Here is a 23164-nt window from a genome sequence, read left to right as displayed (position 1 = left end):
GTTGCGTCCCTTGGGCACGCCAGAAACCTATGATGGTGGGTTCGAATCCCGGTTCGCCCCGATTATGTTTCTAGGTTTGTCAGCACCATACCCGTGCTCGTGGGTTTCACCGAAGTGGTAAACGTCTGAGACCTGCATCATTTCGGGCTTTCCTCCCACATTAAGGTGACACGCCGCGATATAACTGGAATACTGTTAAAAGCGGCGTTAAACCCAACTCACTCACTATCTCTAAACGACTGAATACACTTGCGATGATATATCAAACTGCTTGTAACTGCTTATCAAAGTTGTGTGCCTTCTGACCCATGACACAAAGAATAGATTGTGACTCAGACTATAAATCACAATACATTCCATTGAAACTATGCGATACGGTGGGTCATGTCCTGAGCTAAGGAAGGATTTACACAAATGTAAGCATGGAGCAACCTCGGGTTATCTGTCTCGCGTGAACGAACGTGTACGACTCAAGCCTAATGAAAAGGCACGCATAAGTCGTCATGATCACCACGTCTTTCTAGCAGGCAAAGGTCCCGAGGGGTTGGATATGTTTAGGTTTGTTTGTTTGTTTGTATATTTGTTTGTTTGTTGTTTAACGCTACACTCAGCAAAATTCCAGCTATATGGCGGCGATCTGTAAATTACGCTGATATGTGCGATCTACCTTTACTTCACACACGATTTCGCTGAAATTAATAAAATAGGTTATAAACGTGATAAAAAGTCCAGATATACAATGAACACTTTTTTATAACCAGACAGAGTAATTACATGATTATTTGCGTACTTCAGCAAAATTTCATTTTTTTGACATGGTGTTTCCGGTGCTACGACCTGACGGTAATGTCTTTGCGCTGGAACAAAATACATCAAAACTTATTTTCAGCTGATTTTGGCATGCAAAATGCGCATCCCCTTTACACAGATGTAGTTTGTTGAAAAAAGTGCGCACTATACTCAGGGAAATGCGCTGTTCAAATCACAATATATATTTTAGCAAATACGTTATAAATGAATATTATATTATATTATATATGACCGTACATGTATGCTGTGATGCGTATCCCGTTTTCTAAATCATCCCCCTACGTAAAGTGCGTATTTTCATCAATACATACGCCGATATGGCCTTTATTTTCAGCCCTGACTGCTTAATTGGCAAACGGACCGCCTCTGTGATCAAGTGGTAGAGCGTCCGCCCGGGGAGCGGAAGGTCCGGGGTTCGATCCCATAACCATACCAAAAGACGTTAAAAGATGGTACTTGTTGTAACCCTGTCTGGCGCTCGGCATTAAGGGGCTAAAACAAGCACTGGTCGGCTCCGAGTCAGTATACTGTGTCTGAGTGGGGTATTCATGTTAAACTGCGGCATGGTATCTCAGTGAGCTAGCACTTTAAACCGGCATCAGTCCGGACTAGTACAAGCAGTCACACAAACACACACACGTACATGCACATCGCTATATAAGTGCAATAATCTTGGACGCGACGTTAAACCCCATTTCACCTCACCTAATTGGCAAACGTGTTGTAGCAATGGAAATAATCACATTAGTTTTGATCAAATGGCAGTTGTGACATCGCTGCTAGTGACATCTTCACTCTGTTCCCTGACGTCACACTGTTTCCTGACGTCGCACTGTTTCCTGACCTCCTGCATGAGGTACACAACATCCTCTGATACAGCGAGTCGATCTGGTCGGCTTTCCAATGACAGGCAAACCTTCAGTATATCCTGAAACAGAAATTGTATTAATCATATTTCAAACAAATCTTGTCATATTCCGCCAGTTTGAATCTAACGACATTTTAATTACATGAACGTGTGCGTGTACATATTCTACAATGAATATTGTAAAAGCTATATAACATAAGTTTTAAATAGTGATGTCTCTTACCAGTTTACCGGTTATTGCACATTCCTACTTGTTAACCGACCCGTGAAGATCCGGGGTAGAATAGGTCTTCAGCAACCCATGCTTGCCGTAAAGGGCGACTATGCTTGTCGTAAAAGGCGACTAATGCGATCGGGTGGTCAGGCTCGCTGACTTGGTTGATGCATGCCATCGATCCCAATTGCGTGAAGCGGCGTTAAACAACCAACCAACCAACCAACCAACTTGTGCCGAGCATTGGTATGACGCGGCCCCGGACCTTCCGCTCTCTAGAGCTCTACCACTAGACCACAAATGCGGTCTACATTATTCCCAACGCACATCGATAGTGTTCAAGGAAGAATAGCACCTGTTGTCTAATTATTGTTGCTGCCTCAAATTTTGACCCCTTGCATTGTTTTTTATGAATCTAAACCTTATCCCGTGTATTATAAATGTCGTTTGTTGATTATTCATTGATCGTGTGTGTTTTTTTACTATCTGGTTCTACATACCCAATGTCATCAATCCCAATTGCGTGGATCGATGCTCATGATATCAATCACTGGATTGTCTGGTCCAGACTCGTTTATTTACAGACCGCCGTCCTATAGCTGGAATATTGCTGAGATCGGCGTCAAACAACAAACCAACCAACCAACCAACCAACCAGCCAACCAATCTGTATACCCACGACACACATGGAAGAAGAAATTAAAAGACATGTGACACTCAAATTACCTTTTTACACCTGCTGACAAATATGTTTTCATCACTGACTGGCTCGAAGTGTCTCTTCTTCTGGTGAAGATCCAAAATGTAGACGACGATGAGGCATATAAGGTCACACTTCACGTCCCGAGGTACATCACGTGACTGCATGGTTGTTTCAAGAGTCTCCATGTCATGGGCCGGGACGCCAACGTAGGTCCGTACATGATTCATCGGATGATTTGCTATGCTTGGTCCTGATCAATATGAGTTAAACATTGCATACACATGCAGAAATGTCATTATGTTTGTTTCAAAATGGATAGTATGGTTCAGGGTAACTCTAAAGCTCATAGAAGTCACTAGAAGTCTCCTTTACAAAATAGAGGATATAACAATATTTTGTTGATTTTACAAACGGTAAAAGACAACCTTCGAGTGGCAAAATATTGTGCATTGAGGTTGCACCGTGTTGCAAGTAGTGCTGAAGATTAAGTGATAACATGCATGTTTTTAAGACCATCTTCAATAATGCGAGTACTGATCATCATCATATTCAGTCGTTGAGGAGGCAGGTACATAATTGTATATTTCTCACGAATATAAGAGGATGATTTGGTAGCTTTCTCGTTGGTGTCATTTGCGGATAAATATGCAAATTGTGGTCATAATATTTATTATATGTTTGTATTGATCATGTATATTGACGTTTTCATGAACTTATATCACTTCGTTGAAACACATAAATGCATACCTGTTTCTCGTGTAGATGATAACTTTTCCTCCTTTCTGGCTTCTCTCTATCAACATATTCATATTTCATGTTTAATATGATTACTAATACGTTTGTAGATGTGTGAGACATATATGATGGTGTATAAGTAATTGTTATAAAATCAATGTTTAGTAAGTTGGCAGTGTTTCTCAGACTACTTACCCAGGCCTGTACTATACTTGGAATTGTATATAATACCGGGTTTAAAGCTGAGTTCACAGGGAGCACTGTTACTGCAGTCCAAGAATATACCTCCCCATCTATAGGAACCCCTCGTAGTGACAGCACCCCTAGAAGACAAGGTAAGATGGGTTCATGTGGTATTTATATCAATATGAAGTGAGTTGAGGTGAAATGGGGATAGTGCCAGCTAACTGAGATACCATGCCGCGGTTTAACATGAATACTCCACTCAGACACAGTATACTGACTCCGAGCCGACCAGTCTTTGTTTTAGCCCCAAAGCCGAGCGCCAGCCAGGGTAATAACAAGTACAATCGTTTAACGAGGATCGAACCCTGGACCTTCCGCTCTCCGGGCGGATGCTCTACCACTAGACCACGGAGGCGGTCCATATTATTATGAACAAATGCTAGTTCTTGTTTAATTTATTTTTTGTCTGATTTTCGTTTGGCCATTACTTAAGCACTGATTCTACCGGAACATGCATGACACATGTCATTACATTTCATAATACTCACCCATGACACCAACAGGGAACCAACAGAGGAAATCTGTCAGGACGACGAGGATGAGTCTCCTGGCAATGGTAGTGTCATGACTGGACTTAGATGATCTTATCGTGGATGATGTCGTAACTGCTCTGTATATCAGAACTTGGCAAATCCCTATGAGTAGGAACATGACAAAGTTGAAACCCACAAATATCCCAGTTGAATACTGCCATCCTGGTTGTCGGTTATTTGAAAGAGGCAGTGCAAGACAGACACTGTTCTGGGAGTAGAGATTCCACTTCAGTGAAGGTAATAGAGGAATACCTGCTAGGAGGATAGCAATAATCCAGCTAATTGCTGCAGTCAAACCAGCTGTCTTTAAGGAAAACCTGAATTGCCCAAACGGAAAGGCAACGGCCAGAAGTCGATCTAACGTGATAAGTGTGATGAAGATGCACGAAGCTTCCGAGGATAAGGTGGACAGGAAGCCAGCGAAAGCACATAGTGTGCTATGTCTCCATTCATAATCATGCCACACGTACGATCCTTTAAATGATGAATCCACAAATCCAATGATCATCATGTAGAGGCCCATGAAGAAATCAGCGATTGAGAGATTTGTCACAAGTACACCATAGCTTTTATGAAGGGATTTTCTGTTATAAATGAACCTGTATATGATCACCAGGATGTTTCCAACAACAGCAATCACAGCAATGATCCACAGCAGAATTCGAAGGATATCTTGGCCCAGAAGGTCCTCACATGAAGCAATGGTACTTTGACTTGACAAACAGTCATGTTTATTGAGACTTTTAGGTCTAACAGAATCGCAGCAAAGCTTGTATGAATCAGTTTGTAACTGTTTTAGTGACGATAAGCCCCCAAAGCTTCCTTCATAAAATTGTAGTATGTTGTTTTGGCGAATATCAAGATACTCAAGGAACTGCAAGCTTGAGAATGATCCAACACTGATGTAATTCAGATGACAGGCGGACATATTAAGTGTTCGGAGATTCGAAAGGCCCCAAAGAATTGTTGCCTTTAATTCCATGATAAATGTATTGAATAAATTCAATTGTTCTAGTTCTGGTACTTCTAAAAATGTGCCATTGTCAATGTTTGAGAGGTTAACATTGTTGGATAAGTCAAGGTGTCTCAATTTAGGGAACTTTGAGAAGGAATCTTTAACCAGGTGAGATATCATATTGTGACTTACATCTAACGTTAAAACATTTGGAAACTTTGGAAAAACTCCTTCCATCCGAATTATATTTGAGGATGACAAAATGAGGACAGTCAGATAATGCAAATCCAAAAAATCAACGTCGATTAGTTGAAGATTCATCCCTGATAGATCTAATTTCCGGACATCTTTTGGAATTTGATGCGTCTCATTAAAATTTGAATCACAACGTATGACTCGTCCACTACAGATGCAAGACGGTGGACACTCGCTCTGACACATACGTTCGTCATCTCCATCTGGACAATGCGGTATACCGTCACACAGCTGACTTGGGGGAATACAGTATGTTTCCCCTGAACATGGATAATAGCCTGGGCATCTGTACTCGTCTGAAAGAAGGATGATCCTGATCAACATATTGACAGATGAAGAAGGCACATGTATCTGTCGAAGAATGACATCTGATAAATATTGTATTCTAATCGTGTTAATCAATGAAGTACGTATGTTGCAACTGTGAGACGACAATACTGTTTGCTGTTATATATAGAGAAGGTATTATTCATGAAACAACGGTAGCTGAACTATCATCAACCGTATTTCCAGAGCATTTGATGTTCAGGATATTAATTCCCCAGAATCGTCTTTTGTTAAATCCAACGTTTTAGAATTGAAATTGGACAGGCTCGTGAAACAGTATATAAAATCTGAACATTCTTATTGTGAAGCACCAGTTTGGAGGTATAAAACTCACAACAACGTTGTTCATCGGCAGCATCCAGACAGTCGTTGACGCCATTGCATACATACTGTATTGGGATGCAGTAGCTGCTGGGGCACTTGTAATGTGTTTCTTCACATTCCACCAAGCCTTAGCATGAAAGTGAATTAATACAAATATAGGTTCCCGAAAAAATGTTATAATATGATGGTACTCTTTGATAAAAATGGAAAACGAAATTGGGTAACAGACGTAAAAAACTTGGCTATGTTTGGTGTGAACAAAATATACAATGTCATTCATATTTCATTAGATCATTAACACAAGGACTAAAAGATATATATTTACAAAATTTGTCTCAATCTGTATCTGAATCAAACAAATGGTAAAAAAATGATTTATATCCCGAACAGTATTGATCTTGTTTAAATGTAAAAAAAATTCCGAGTTTCCCTAGCAAGATTTTGATGTTATGTTGCTCACATGATTTATTTATTAAAACTGGACGTTACACGGGTATTAAAAGAGAAGAACGCATTTGTCAATTGTGCGCCCTAAATGACGTTGAAGATGAATACCACTTCCTTCTTATATGCCCATTTTATGCAACATTAAGGGCTAAGTATATACCTGAATATTATCATGTCAATTCCAATTTCTTTAAATTCACATCGCTGTTAAACAACTCTAAGTATCTACTTTTACAAAATGTATCTATGTACATTTATCATGCAATGAGACACAGAAAACATATTATGTTATAGACTCTACTACTCTGAATGTACAAATCATAAATGTACATAGGCCTGTGGCCTCCATCAGTAAGGAAATAAAGAAATTGAACAGGATATTTAGCCCAATTGTTTGTGTAATAAATATTTCTACATTCTAGGTCGGTTTGAAATAATTAACCAAAAGGAAAGCATAATGGGGCCAAGGTTTTCACTTAAATGGCTACTACATCACATTCAGAAGGAAAAGCATCAACTTGCCATCACTAATACAGATGCCATTATAACAGTAACATTGACATTTTAAGGGTGTTACTAAGTTAGACTGACACAAATAACCAGAGCAACTGATAATTTTGCTCTAGAACGAGACCAACTTGTTTTATAGCTATAGTTCTTTTTCTGAATCAAAACCAACTTACTGCAGTTTCCATCGCTTGGAAAATGTATGACAGCTATCCGGGATTCGAACCCATTTGACCACTTTCTAGATGGCATTGTGTGTTCATATCGGAATGACTGGTAGCAATAGCAGTCGGGTACACGCTGTTCGAAAAATAGGTAGCTATGAATTCAAGTTATGATCACTCATTCAAGCATAAGGTCAGTACACTGTTCTTTCCAGTAAAATCCAGAAGCGTGACAATTGCATATTACACACCGCAGTTTTCGTCCGAGCCATCCGCACAGTCTCGTGTACCGTCACAGTAGAAGGAGAAGGAGACACACCCGCTTTTAGTGCATTGAAACTGGGTGCTGGTGCAGGACGTTCCTTAAAACATGAAAGTAATATGCATGATGGCAAGTGTCAGCATCTGTAACGATTCAAAACAATGTATCTCATATCAATCAAAATACAACTTACTGAAAATATTATCCTTTTCAATTGGTTCTCTGACCCGTTTCAAACTATGCACCAAAAGGAAAAAAACATAAGACTGGAATGGATAAATTGATCTCTCTTTTTTTTTTTTGGGGGGGGGGGGGGGGGGGGGTTCTGCATCTTTCTGTATTTTATCACTTCAAAGACTGCTTATTTTAGCATTCATGCAAACAGTGTAAATAACAATGCGAAATTGTACAGCTCAAGAATTCAACACAAGCCCCTCCCATTCTATCATCAGGCATTCAAGAAACAGTCCGGTTTTTTCTCGATTTTATCAAAACGTAAACGGTTAAAACATTGCTTGGTTAGCTAATCAAATGTCATCGATCCACTTGAATTCGGATTATGAATATATAATCCTACCTCCTGTCATATGATATCAAGTATATCAACACTCTTCGATAAAATTTTAGACTTTCATCGACGAGTGTTAATATGTATATTATCAAAACAAATAGTTTAAACAAGAAGTGATCGGGAAAGTTTTGAAAACACCTGGTTGGATAGTAGGCAAAAGATACCTTTGTCAAAGCCTCTTGATTTTCGACTGTAGATATGTGTACATTTTATAAATACCAATAACCACATTTTTCGACTTTTCCTGCAATGAGATAATTAATATTACCGCAATTTGATTCGTCACTTCTATCTTTGCAGTCGAACTTCCCATCACAGAACTTGAACTTTGACACAAGTTCTCCGTTAGTGCAGTTAGTAAACAGGTCATGGTCGTATCCAGAGGAACTGGCTACTGGAAGCGATGGTGTAACTGAAAGCATGAAATATTGTATCAGCATATGTCTATCTCTAATTCCATTATGCACAGAATACTTTATCCTCGTAAAACTGACATCTTGTCCGTTTAGGTAGTAGCAGTCGGGTAGCCTAATGGCTAAGATGCCATTAGGGTTCGATCCTCATGTTAAGCTCTTTTTGATGTCCAACACAGTGATGTGGCTGGAATATTGCTAAAAGCGGCGTTGAAACCTCCAATCACTCGTTCAATTACTCCCAAATTCAGGAAACGTCAGTATTTATTCCACAAGTGATTCCATTTACTGAACGCACATGTTGATGCACCTGCCTCTGTTCAAGTGAAAAGCCAATGTCGTCACCACCACATCAGAATGGAGCAATGTTCCTATCGGGCTTACATCTTACAGCTGCCTGCGTCATTTCAGTCCAGTAAACATTCGTTTCCATCTTTCTATCTCATACAACATGGCAACAAATCGCATGAAGAACAAACTATCCGGACAAACGTTGATCATAAATTTTGTTGTTGGACTTTAAAATGGAAGTGGGTTTGAAATGCACAACAAATAGAAATCCAATACGATGAGGCGACAACATGCATATATATACTGAGAGGCAATGAATGCATATACCCAATTGAAAGTGATATACTTCAAAATCGATTATTTTAATTGTGGCAGTCAATGAGTGTTGTGAGGGACAGGCTGCACACAAATCGGGGTATGATAAACAAGTGTGAAAATATGTAGTCATCTGTAAGTCAATGCCGCGTTCGACATGCTTAAAGTCCAGCTACAGGAACGAATAAACACGAAACACATAAACAATCAACATTAAATGCATATTAAAAGGCTGTAGGTCTTACATTTAATGTAAAACCTCTTAGCAGGTCTCACTTGAAAGTACTACCATGGATTCCATGAGATAGCAAGATACCTACAATGCCAGAGACAGTAGGGTTGTAATGTTGGTTCTGGCCGTCCCCAGTACTGTCCTGAAGCGATTACGGAGGGGCGTAGGGTCGATAGAAGTCACATGGGGTGAACCAGTACGTGTTGGGTCGCTGACCCTTCCGTGGCTCTCAGTTGACTTGTGGACATGAACGTGTCAGGCAGCTCCTTCTTGACTGATTCGACAGTTGAATACTGGCTTGTTGATCCTTCACCGGACATGTTATTTATAATGATGTTGTCGCAATCAAAGCACCCTGTGCTTTATAGTGAGTGAGTGCGTGAGCTGGGTTTAACGCCGCTTTTAACATGATTCCAGGAAAAAATATCGGTGTGTCGGCATACTTTAAGAGGAAAGCATGAAGTGATGCACGTCTCAGACGTTTACCACTTCAGTGCAACCCACGAGCACAGGTATGGTGCTGACAAACGTCGATACATTATCAGGGCGAACCAGGGTTCGAACCCACAATCAAAGGTGTGTTTCTTGAGGGGTGTGTGTGAGTGTGGCCGTTTTTCCGGACTAATGCTGATTATATAGTGCTAGCCCATGCCGCAGTTTAATATGGATAACTTACTCAGACCCAGTATATTGATTTCGAGTCGATAAGCCCCTTATTGCCGAGGCCGGGTAACAAAGAAATATGGGGATTGAACCACGGACCTTCCGCTCCCTGGGCAGATCTCGATCCACTAGACCACTAAGGCATTCCCAATCCTAAATGACGACAGCTAGTTCAAAGTAAATGGTATCAAAGAACAATGCTTGACAATAATACGTTAAACTATATGTTATAACACCATTTTATACATATGGCATTAATTCAGCACCGCCTGACTCAACATCCAATTCCAAATTATAATCACACACCCTTATCTGAACTCTTTGGCATTACCTTAGCCGCCAAGTGAGAGCGAGATAACATCCAGTTCACACTCTGAATGAACTGACCAAGGCACTGGACCCGGATGGCAGAGGATCCGGATCTGAATGTTGAAAATCTGATCTGATCCTGTAATAGATTCCGCTCCCTAATGTACATCGAACATTCTCATACAATGTATGCTCCCTCTTGTAACAGCATGGCGATCATTCCGGTGATCGGCAAAAGTGCACGCCAACCTTATGAACTATATAAACTGTTCTAAAGACTGACAGTGTTTGCTGTGTGGAGATACCGCATAAAATGGCGACGAGGAAAACTTTTATGGACGTATGAAAGCTCCTTGCTGTGAGTTATACCCGTATCGGCTCTTCAAGGATCGTCGGCGTCGTGAGTGTTTTCATCAGTAAATCAACATGGCGGCGTTCGGGAAGATAGATGAAAATGACTTAAATGATAAAGAAGATTGGGGTGAATATATCGAGAGACTCGAGTTTTATTTCGAAGCTAACAAAATAACTGATGGAAGTAGGAAGCGTGCAATCCTAATTAGAAATATAGGTGCTAAAGCTTACAAACTTTTGAAAAATCTGGCGTCTCCCGGGAAGCCAGGGGACCATTCATTTTCTGCTTTGGTCAAATTGATGCAATTACACCAACACCCGAAACCGAATGTCATGGTGGAAAGAAGACGATTCAATATCAGAAATAGACAGCCTAATGAAAGTGTTTCAGATTATGTTTCTGAATTAAAGAGACTTGCATCGACTTGTGAGTATACTGATTTGGAGGTGCCATTGAGGGATCGTTTAGTTTGTGGAATTAATGATGAAACAATGCAGAAACGCCTCTTAATTGAGAAAACTTTGGATTATAGTAAAACATATTCATTGTGTCTTGGCATGGAGATGGCGTCAAAGGAAGTTAAAGACATTAGAGATGAAGCAACCCCTCAAGCAAACAACACTGCTGTACACAAAGTGTAATCTATGACATGTGACCGATGTGGAGGCACAAATCACAATGGCAGAAACTGTTTTTACAGAAATACAGTTTGCAACGGCTGTGGTAAACCAGGACATACTGTGCGTGTGTGTCATAGCTCATCCTCTCAGAATCGACATTCTGCACAGTCACATGGTAGAGGCCGAGGCTGTGGATGTGGAGGTGAGACACATCAATTGAGTTCTACTGCCCAGGAAGATGTAGAATATGAACTATTCAAGATGGACACTCATAGTAAGCGTACGTCACAACCTGCGAGGCGAAGGGTTGAACCTTACATGATTGATATGACTGTAAATGGGAAACAATTATCTATGGAGATTGACACAGGGGCAGCAACCTCAGTGATCAGTGATCGAACATTCAACTCGTTATGGAGACCTCATGAGAGACTAAAACTGTTTGAAATGACTGCAATTCTTCGATCGTACACTAAAGAGACGATTGAAGTCATGGGTAGGTGTGATATTTATGTATGTTATGGTAATCAAGAAGCAACATTATCTCTTGTGGTAGTGAAAGGAGATAGTGAGAACCTTCTAGGGAGAGACTGGTTACAATGTATCAAGTTAGATTGGGGAAGAATCCTGAAAGTGAAAGATTACAGGACATTTTGAGATCACATGCAGATGTTTTTTCAAGAAGACATTGGTGAGTTCAAAGGTCACACAGTTAAATCCAGATATCAACAAATACACCTATATTCTACAAACACAGAAATGTAGCGTATGCTCTCTGAGAGGACGTGGAGACAGAATGGAATCGGCTAGAGAAAAAAGGTATCATCAAGCCCGTACAGCATTCCGAGGGGGCGGCACCTATCGTTCCGATAATCAAATCAAATGGCAAGTATCTTCGACTTCCGTTCGGGATTTCTGCAGCGCCAGCCGTTTTTCAGCGCACTATGGAGTGTCTGCTGGGAGACATTCCGTCTGTATGTGTTTGCTGGGAGACATTCCGTCTGTATGTGTTTACCTTGATGACATACTGATCAGTGAAGAGACTGAACGTCAACATCTGGGGAACATTCAGACTGTTTTATCCAGACTGGGTAATGCAGGGTAACGACTCAATGGGCAGATATGTAAGTTATGGCCAAATCTGTAGAGTATTTGGGACACAGAATAGATTCAGAAGGTCTGCATCCTTTGGATGTAAAAGTGCAAGCCATAGTAGTGGCTCCAGCACCTAGAGATACCAAGGAACTGAAATCATTTCTGGGAGTTCTTACCTAAACTTAGCACTACACTTGCTCCGCTTAATCGATTGCTCAGGAAAGATGTATCCTGGAAATGGGGACCAAATCAAGAGAAGTCTTTTAAAGCTGTGAAACGTCACTTGTCATCGAGCAGGTTACTCACATCAGATCAAACTTGCCTGCGATGCTTCACCTTACGGGGTAGGAGCAGTGCTATCTCACATCTTTGATGATGGCTCTGAGAAATCAATCGCGTTCGCTTCACGCTCACTCACTCAAGCCGAGAAGAATTACTCGCAGCTGGATCGAGAAGCGTTAGCCATAATCTTCGGAAGTAAGAAGTTCCATCAATATCTATATGGACGTTCGTTCAAGCTCATACCAGATCACAAACCTCCGGAAAGTATCTTCAATCCTGACAAAGGAATATCACCAATGTCATCCAGTGGAATACACAGATGGGCCGTAGAGCTCTCAGCCTACAACTACACTATGTGTAGGATAAAGCACGACTCCAAGGTTATGGTCGGGAAAGTAAGGGTAAGGGTACCTCGGCAAGAGGGTATCGGCAAGGTAAGAACGAGGCGCGAAGCTAATGATATGAAACGCATGATAGGAGGACGTTTAGAAACAAAACTTTCCCGTTTCTTATTCAAGTATCAACTCACACCTCAAACTACAACTGGAGTTTCACCAGCTGAACTCTTTTTAGGTCGACGTCATCTAGATTTACTCCATCCATATCTGACAGGGTTCGTCAGAAACAAGTGAAGCATAAATTCACACATGACAAGTCTGCTTGAGATCGTACAATCCAGGTTGGGGATCCAGTTTTTGTACTAAACTTTCGTTCAGGTGAAAAGTGGTTACAAGGAATAGTGTCAGAGAGAACAAGCCCAGTGTCAGTTCGGGTTCGTCTTGTGAATGGTGGTGTTCTGAGACGACACGTAGATCATGTGAGGCCTCGTCACACAAGTGAGCAGATTGAAATTGAATCTGCAATAACAGATAGTGTATATGTGCCAAAAGTAGTTAAAGCACCTGTGTTCATTAATGTTGAGCCACCAGTTCAAGGTGTAGTAAATGAGCCAAAAGTTGTAGAAACGCATGAAAATGTCATGCCAAAGGCTCAATCATGTGTGGTAGCAGATAATTCACATTCAAAATCCTGTGATAACTAGTGAGAGATCCTGTGATGACAGAATCCAAATCTACAGTACACCCAAGTGAAACTGTACGTCGTTCAAGTAGAGTTATCAAGGCTCCGGACAGATTGAACTTGAAGATTTCAAGTGAACAGTGAATAATGACTTTAAACGGAGTAATCAAACGACTTTAAACTGACAAATGAAAAGACTTTAAAATTTGACAAATGTAGTCATTTTCAGTGAAATTGTGTTTTCATTACTAAGTGCATGTGTAATGATTTGAAGTTTTGAAATGTGTTCTGTTATTGAAGCTTAAGATCTTCCCAAATAGAAAATATTGTTTATCTTATGATAGGGAATAATTTTATTTTGATATGTTTATCAGTAAACTGTATTTTGTCAACATTTAAAATGTTCACGATATTGCCATGAATAGTTTACATTTATTCAGCATTGGATAAGGTTACTTTTCAATGCATAATGTTCAAATGTTTATTGCTGTTGAGTAATGTTTAGTTGAATTGATAAAACAAAACTAGGAGGGAGGAGTGTTATAGATTCCGCTCCCTATTGTACATCGAACATTCTCATACAATGTATGCTCCCTCTTGAAACTGCATGGCGATCATTCCGGTGATCGGCAAAAGTGCACGCCAACCTTATGAACTATATAAACTGTTCTAAAGACTGACAGTGTTTGTTATGTGGAGTTACCACAGATCCTCGCGAATGGAAAGAGGTGACACACCAGATACTAACTGCAGAGTCAGCGGTGATTCCTAGTTTGATAATTTAATCGATTTTCACTGCATAATGTGACAATCCGATAGTGAATTGGTTGGGCGCTGATACTTTTCAGCGTTGTTAAAATGAAAATCTTTTTATTTCTTTGCATAATGGCAATAAATCGGCACATATTGCTTGAGTGGTAGTGCCAGGCGTTCCGTTTGTCTGTTTACTACTCTTTTGTCGTGTTTCTAACAATGAATCACACCAGTCAGTTTTTGATGTTGCACCTAAAGGGGGTGGTGCTTAAGTAATGCTCATGTGTATGTAAATGTACACCTACCGTATTCAAGTGACACATTCAGAGCGTGTTTTGTGCACAAGATGTTACGTGCGACTTTGTAACCGCAAAATACGTCCTGCCACTTGTCCTCTTTCATATTCTTCAAAAAGCATCTTTCAAGCGAACCTCCATCAGCTCCGTCCACGCCCCTGTAGGACAAGGTATGTACAATATATCATCTCCTCTAGTCCTTGGACGAATGGGGGAGGTCGGGTAGCTTAGCGGTTAAAGCGTCCGCTCGCCATGGCGAAGACCCGGGTTCGATTCCCAACATGAGTACAATGTGTGAAGACCATTTTTGGTGTCCCCGCCGTGGTTTTGCTGGAATATTGCTAAAAGCGGCGTAAAACCATGCTCACTCACTCAGTTTGGACAAATGAAGCATCATTTGTTACCAACAACGTACATGTATTTCATTGTAATTGAATTTACAGTAGGTTTTTAGTAGGATCTTGAAATCAGCCAGTGCTATATAAAAAAAATCGGACATTACATTACCATCAATAACTCAACATGCAATGAGTTCAGAAAATATCGTATATAATACATGACTATTACATTGCATTTTAGCCTTCACGCCGTTTAAAATTAAATCATTGATCCTTTACATTGAAATACACCTAAAATTAGCGTCGTAGGTGTTAAGAGAGTTTTGTGAAACGGGCCCCTGTTGAGATCGATATATTCTATTAGTGGATATATCTTAATGCGTTAATATATATATATATATATATATATATATATATATATGGCCTGCAGAGGCTCGTTTGAGCTGAAAGTTCTCGCATATAAATGGATAATATCTACTCCATTTTGTAATGTTTGATCTATATGTTACCAGAAAATTAAATTTAAGAACCTAATATTTTTTTAATTTGAGGTTTACACGATATACGGCTTTCCCATAGACGAGAGGTCGGTCACCTGACCGCGAAATTGACGTTCATAAGTGTATGAACGACACAATTTGACGTTCATACGTTTTTCACGAGATCGTGTTCTTGATGACGTAAACACTGACGGACTACTTCCACATTCCTGGGGAAACCCCTGGGAATTCCCTAGCACGAAAACATACATAAGCGTTCTTTCTGATCATTTAGAACCTTTATTCTTGTTCTCAGCGTTTCAGTATACATTGCGAAATGTCAGAGAGCGTGATTGCATGATTTTTCACGAATATCATCGCTGCGACCTATCCTAATGTACAAACGAAGAAATGCACATCTAAACTATCGTAGTTTCGACTCAATCCGTGCCTAGGCAAGCTCTGACGTTTATACAGTTTGGCCCTCACTCTATGAAGGTTCATACTCCAATGAACTCACACAAAGTGAAGGTCAATTCTTAATTATATTTGTTATGGATCTGATCAATTCACTGATTGTTATATATTCACATACATATTACGTACATTTTCACAATGGCCTTTGTTAATTGTTCATCTTGGAACACATGTTGAACAGTTACAGAATGGATCCTCGCACAAACATGTTTACTTACCAGTTCGTATATGTCATAATCGTACCGTCGTCCCATCGATAAAGTCCTGTATTTACGCGATTCCTGTAGTCTTTCCTGAGACCTGTAACATAATAAGTGTTATCATGTACTTAGACATTGATATATTTACTTCTAAAACCAAACTGTTCATCTCTGCACCTCGTGGATGTTATACCAGATAACGCCATTTGCAACCCAAACCTAACAACTCAGCCACGTATATCAGCTTAAATTGCCTACTTATTGCAATGAAGCCTTTATGTCGGACAACTATGAAAAATGATTTGATAAATGGATAAGTATCGATCTGGAACAGTATTTGAGGAGAATATTTTTAAGAGTTAATTCCATTAAAAACTTGCTCTGTAAACATCTTGTGCTATGAAGCTCCTGAATGCACATATAGTTTTGAAAATTAGCATACACGTTCCTTCTGTTGATGACTGCTTATTTTGTTCAAAGAGATCTTGTTAAAAAAAATATATCAAAATTTCATAATTTTCAGATAGTTGAACATAACAGGGAATACATATAGACTATATAATCTTTGAATAACTCCCTCATAATAAGTTGACAAGGTCAAAATGGACCCGTTTCCTTCCTCGTCCTTTCTCAATCCGCCTTTACCGCTGCCTATTCAAATGTCGTGCAGGATACCCACGAGAATATTTGAACATCGGCGTTTGTTCTCGAGGAACCTTATCAATACATGTAAAGCTGTTAATTTTGAGGGGGATAATAAAGATATCCGGGTATCATAATAATTATACGAAACACGTATTTGTATTTGTATCACGTATTTCGCGATACCTACTTTCCATAAATCAGCATCAATAACCCATTCAGGAACGCACGCAGGTGCATGCACGTTGCTGTTTAAGTGCAATGTTTACTGTTCGCGATGCACGTTTCTAAATACGTGCAGTGATCTTGAACGCGACGTTAAATCCCATTTCGCCTCACCTATTGATTGACTATTGTGTGTCGTAAGAGGCGTCTAAATGGCTCGGGTGGTCAGGATCGGTGACTTGGTTTATTTCATCTTATCGTATTCCAAATGCGTGGATCAATGTTCATCATGTTAATCACATGATTGACTACACATGTTCCAGACCCGTGAAGATCCGGGGTAGAATAGGTCTTCAGCAACCCATGCTTGCCGTAAAAGGCGACTATGCTTGTCGCAAAAGCAGACTAAAGGGATCGGGTTGTCAGGCTCGCTGACTTGGTCCAATTGCGCGGATCGACGCTCATGATGTCAATGGATTGTTTGATCCAGACTCGATTATTTACAGACCGCCGTCATATAGCTGGAATATTGCTGAGTGCATTAAACAACCAACCAACTATTTATGTTCCAGACTCGAATTGTTGCTTGAGGGGATTCTAGGCTACCTATGCTGTTCGTGAGAGGCGACTTAACAGTGTAATTGGTTAAAGCGTTCGCTCGTCACACCGAAGACCCGGGTTCGATTCCCGACATGGGTACAATGTGTGAAGCCCATTTCTGGTGTCCCCCGCCGTGATATTGCTGGAATATTGCTAAAAACGGCGTAAAACCATACTCACTCACTCCCTAACAGTGTAAACCTCAGTGACTTGGTAGCAAACGTGTCAACGTACCCTGACGGCGTGAATCGTGGCTCAGAATATCAATCACTGGATTGTTTCCTCAAGATGCGATTATTTACATTGAAAGTATGTCAGTAATGGTTGTTTGTTGTGCTGTATAGGCACCCAATATAATTAATATTCCCTGAATCAACAGCTTACTTACCAATATATGTCGTATCGGACGACGAGGGAACCAATGTGTTTACAAATGAGTCTTCTTCAGAGTCTCGGATGGTGGTCAGGTGACTTCTTCGATTCTGGCATTGGCTCTTTGCTTCCAACCATGTTATGTCTTCATCGAATTCCACAGCAAGGTGGCATCTCCCGTCGTAATACGTCCAACCGCTGCCTTCGTCACAAACTGAATGATGTTTAATATATCTTGTTATGTCGGTATATTCGTGAATGTAATTTCGCCCTGTAAAAACACGCTATTGTATATTAAGAAGAATGGGTCTACAGCAACCCATGCTTGCTGTAAAAGGCGACTATGCTTGCCGTAAAAGGCGACTATGCTTGTCGTAAAAGGCGACTAACGGGACCGGGTGGTCAGGCTCGCTGACTTGATTGACGCATGGACAATGTGAAGACTCTGTAGCCTTCTGCATTACCAAGATTGTCAGAAGGGCTGTATTCCTGGCAGCAAACCCGGGTACTCTCCCAATGTCAGTCAACAGATTGGGAGACACCAAACCTCAGTCACCGAGAACAACGGGGGAGTCGGCCAGCTTAGTACTTTGGATGCAAGCGTGAAATTTCGAGAGCGAGGTCCGCATATTTGCCATGTTTCTCCTGAATCTTATCAATCACATTAGTGTCAAAAGGGAGAGAAAATTCAATGGCATAAATGAATTCAATTGATTTATCAAAAGGACAAGATCATGTTTGTTGCTGTATACGGGCCTATTCAAAGGGTTTTATGTAACATTTTCCATGACGCCCTCTACATATTCCGGATCGTATCATGGATGGTCCTCTGTGTCAAAACCAAAAGTATGGCGAAGAAGGTAATAAAATGATCTAGCCACTTAACATGCTGTGTTTGTGCCAAAGCTGGCCATCCACAGACAATGTGTTGGACAGTCTCATTACATTCATTGCATATTCTACATTTCATATTTACACTTTGATGCAAGATCACACATTGACAGTTTCGAGTGGGAAGTGACTTGTCATGAGCAGCAAACACAAAGCCTTCTGTTTCACTTTTCTGGCCAGCCGACTTCATTCAAGCGAAGGACTCTGCAGGGTTGCTTATCTTCTCAACACACTGCACATAAACCCGATGCAGAGTCTGGGCCCATTTGTTATGGCACTTCGCTTGGTTGACACTCATCATTATGTTTTTGTTATTATTATTATTATTATTATTATTATTAGTATTATTATTGGCAATGAAACACAGCGATGATCTTGGACTGGTTCATTTAAACTTTTTTAAATTTCTACTACCACCTCAGCTACAAAATCTCAAATAAAGTAGTTTATATATTTCAATTAGTAATCTTAATTCTCAAAGTAGAGTACTTTCGTCAGACTTAACAAACAACCTTGAATTCATCACTGAAACGACTCTACGAAAAGGTGGCAACAACTGGGTGTCTGAAAGAAATGGGTGGTTTTGCACAAGACGTCGGTAGCAGAGATTTATATCAAAACTATTCAAACTTCCATGTAAAGACATATCCTAAACAGAAAGGTTCTGCGAAGTAGAAAATCCAACTGTGTTGATTATTACTCAGAATTTAAGCGAACATTTCACCAGAAAACTACCCCAAAGCAATTAAATCTATAACACTTCGTAGCAACACGATATTGATGCAACAGTTCAATGTATATTCAATGTAAAAGCAGACTTTCAAACACAACAGAAATTGAACTAAAATCATGTTTATACTTTGACAACAACAAAGATGGCGAATATTATTACTCCAAATGTCCACAATATATAGAATTACAAAATAAAAACATTTAAATAAAATTGTTTAGCTTCTACAAACTAGTGACAAGACCTTTATTTTAATAAATAAATAATAATAATAATAATAATAATAATAAAAATAATAAATCTTAAAAATATTTTTCTCATATTTTCACTTTGAGGAACAGAATGCTGTACATGTCTCGATGAGTCAATATTACAATACTTATACCTGTGACTAATGTCAATTAAGTCTTCCAAATATGCATTATACGGGTTGTGTGGTTGTTACTGTAGATGTGTATTGTATACGTCATGTACTATTGGCCATATGGCCTCACATACAAAAGACAAGAACAATAACGACTCGTAAAGTCAAATTTTGATATAAATTATTTGAGATTTAAACCGATGTATCAAGGTCATTTTAATACCAGTAATTATCTAATATGCTAACAGATATGTTGTCATACACGTACCTGGGCAGATGTTCCGGAACAAGATGAGGATGTGTTCGTCCAGCGAGGCAATGTCTGGCACCTTAAATTTCGATTTCATATTGAGGAAGGGCATCTGGACCTCTAGTGGATACATGTCGGCCGCATAACCGATTAGGATAGCTAGTATATGTACATCATGATCTGCTGCTACACCATCCTGTAATCCATGCCATCTCCCGTCGTCATATAGTGAAAAACTACCTGATGTCATGTACATTATAAGCTTCATAGCACTCAGCCTATGTCCCATCATTTCAGTAAATAGTTCAAAAGAGGCCACCATAACAGCATTTTCAAAATTACCGGGTTCGAAAGATCCTTCATAAGAAAAATCAAGGTAATAAAAAAGCGATTGGAGTGTGGCAACATCACTGAATTCATACAATATTTCAACAGAATTTCCCCAAAGCAGCACCACTGCAGCTCTAACATACATCGGGCTGAAACCTTGGACAATTCTAATACAGCTTTCCCTCACTGTAAAGAAATTCCTTATATTTGCAGTAGCTGCTGACATATCCAGAACAAAGACAATGTCAATGTCTGTTTCGCAGGTGGTGATTCCAAGGCTTTCCCCTGTAGAAAATAGACAAAGATGAACAAACATTTAATTTATTTTATAGCATGAGAACATATTTGTTTACTATGTCCAGCTCACGTTGTGCGTTCGTTTTCAAATTTAGTTAATCGCTGTCAAATCTACAGGTAGCATTACTACCATTGAAAACACGACACTATATTTATTCCCATCCAACACATACAAATCAAACTCATGTGACGAGGATAAAGAGTGAAGCGGCATGGGTTGTGCCATTTATAGTGTTTAGGTTGTGGAATTGATTTAGTGTGTGTTTGTTTGTTGTTTAACGCCGCACTCCGCAATATTCCAGCTTTATGACGACGGTCTGTAAATAATCGAGTCTGGACCAGACAATTCAGTGATTGATATCATGAGCATCGATCCATGCAATCGGGATCGAGTATATGCATCAACCACGTCAGCGAGCCTGACCACCCGATCCCGTTAGTCGCCTCTTACGACAAGCCCAGTCGCCTTTTACGGCGAAGACCTATTCTAACCCGGATCTTCACGGGTCGAATTGATTTAGTGAGAAACACCGATAATAGGCTCTACACAAAGTATTTGGCTGTACATATGGGTGGTCTAATGACGCCGATATACTTCTCCAGCGTATATGAAAGCATCTTCCAAGGCAAGAGAGTTGCCCTTGCCGAACTAGGCTGGTATTATGGAGTTAGATTTTAGGTGGACTAACAAGTCTCTGCATAGTCCAATCAAAATCACGCAAGGAAATCGAAATCCAGTTCGTAAACTGTCATGCAGAGTTCGGTCGATTGCAGGATTTGAAAAGCATGTGCACCACTAACTCGTTGTCAACAGATATTTTCCAAATCTCTTCATGTTTTGTGATCAAGGTGTTCACCTGGTTTGATGCACTTCGCGAAGGAAGAACCGTTTTATCACAATATAGATCTCGATCAGATCGACAGTCAAGTGATACGAGATGTGGAATCCGATTGGTCCATATATATGCGATGCATGTGAGGGACATAACTCCTAACAGCCACTGGTGGCGCTACGATCGAGCCCAGGAATTCCAGCCTAGTTCGGCAAGGGTGGAAACTGGACTTTTAAAGTCACTTGCCTCGGGAAGATGATATGAAAGGTGTTGTCGTGTAACACAGTAACTCCGAGCAAACAATAAGAGGACACCCTTACACGAAAATGACGCGAGCCTTGCAAATGTGTTCTTAACAGCGCACCAATAATTTGACGCAAAAACATTCAATGTATGGTGTATGATGGGTGTGAGTGAGTGAGTGAGCGGGTTAAGATTAATAGTCACAATGTATGTTGGAGATAAGCGACATATTTCAAGCCATGGGATACCCCTAACATTCTTTTGGTCTGTTTCTATCGTTAGCCGAGAATGTATTACCGGAAAGTAACTTGGATACTTAGGAAGCACGGTTCATTACCACTTCACAGAAACCGATTTTTTCTGTATATGTGTGTGAGATATAGGGGTCATCAAACATCGAAATAATTGCGAGAGTCCTATACCGGGTATGAAACCCTAGTTTTGGTACTAGGACAAACACACTAGATGGGGAATGTGATCGGCACCTTCTATAATATATACTGATAAGCATTGAAAAGGCACCACCATGAAAACGGATGTATTTTTATCCGGGCTTAAGTCATATGAAAATATATAAGTGAATGGGTAATATACGACGTTCTGGACGAAGCATGAAGAACAGCTCGTCAAAACACATTCCTAATTTTTTTGTGAGCGAAATCGCCAAAACGCAACAAATTGCGTGCACATCATGGAAAACGTGTTTTGTTTCACGGGAAGCATGCAGAATAGGGCTATAAAAGACAAACTCTTAAAAGCCACATCACTTGTTGCTGCAGACGTAAAGGGTACTGACACAAGAAATGCCAAGATTAACAGCAGAGGTGTCGGGCGGCAACAGTTATAACCATCGAACAGAGCTCTATGTTTGTCGTGGAAGAGTTAATGCCCTTTACTACAGGAATAACATATTGGCAAATCACGTCATCCCATTCTTTCATCAGCACCAGGATATGCACACCTTCCAGCAAGATAATGCAAGAGCGCACACAGCACGTGTTTCAACACAGCACCTAGCGAACAATAATGTGCCTCTGCTTCCATGGCCAGCCCTGTCACCCGATCTATCGCCAAATGAACATCTATGGGATTACCTGGGTCAACGCCTCTCACGTCGTCCGCAAGTACAGAACCTGAGAGAACTTGAAGATACACTACGTCAAGAGTGGAATGCCCCAGAACACTATTCGCAGACTTATTCGATCAATGAGAAGACGTTGCATGGCCTGTGTTGCTGTCAATGGCGGACATACCAGATATTGACTTTTCATTTTAACCCTATGTGTCTTCCTTACACTGATGACGTAATTGTAATTACTGTGTGGTATTCCTGTTTCCTTTGTCGTCTTTCTTAATAATCCGTCTATGTCTGTTCTAATCAAAATCGG

At 40.2% G+C, this 23164-nt stretch overlaps 1 protein-coding gene across 1 annotated transcript; it reads right to left on the bottom strand.

Moving 5' to 3' along the window:
• Nucleotides 1-1564: 1564 nt before the first annotated feature.
• Nucleotides 1565-20206, bottom strand: LOC124117674 (G-protein coupled receptor GRL101-like). The gene is made up of 7 exons (XM_048396627.1): nt 20092-20206; nt 8190-8333; nt 4065-5615; nt 3526-3653; nt 3343-3388; nt 2619-2845; nt 1565-1738 (listed from the first exon to the last, which is right to left on the bottom strand). The coding sequence occupies exons 1-7, from the start codon at nt 20204-20206 to the stop codon at nt 1565-1567; spliced, it is 2385 nt and encodes a 794-aa protein (XP_048252584.1).
• Nucleotides 20207-23164: the final 2958 nt, after the last annotated feature.

Source organism: Haliotis rufescens, unplaced genomic scaffold (assembly GCF_023055435.1).
Source record: "Haliotis rufescens isolate VD_foot unplaced genomic scaffold, xgHalRufe1.0.p SCAF_16, whole genome shotgun sequence".
NCBI lineage: Eukaryota > Metazoa > Mollusca > Gastropoda > Lepetellida > Haliotidae > Haliotis > Haliotis rufescens.
This window is presented reverse-complemented; position numbering and strand designations above follow the sequence as displayed.

Excerpts from the sequence above, each read along its gene's own strand:
- LOC124117674 (XM_048396627.1), bottom strand. The coding sequence starts at position 20,206 with ATGTATCCACTAGAGGTCCAGATGCCCTTCCTCAATATGAAATCGAAA. Across the intron at positions 3,654-4,064 it reads GTTCCCTGTTGGTGTCATGG|GGGTGCTGTCACTACGAGGG; the intron begins GTGAGTATTATG and ends CTTGTCTTCTAG. Across the intron at positions 2,846-3,342 it reads ATCATCTACACGAGAAACAG|GACCAAGCATAGCAAATCAT; the intron begins GTATGCATTTAT and ends CATATTGATCAG.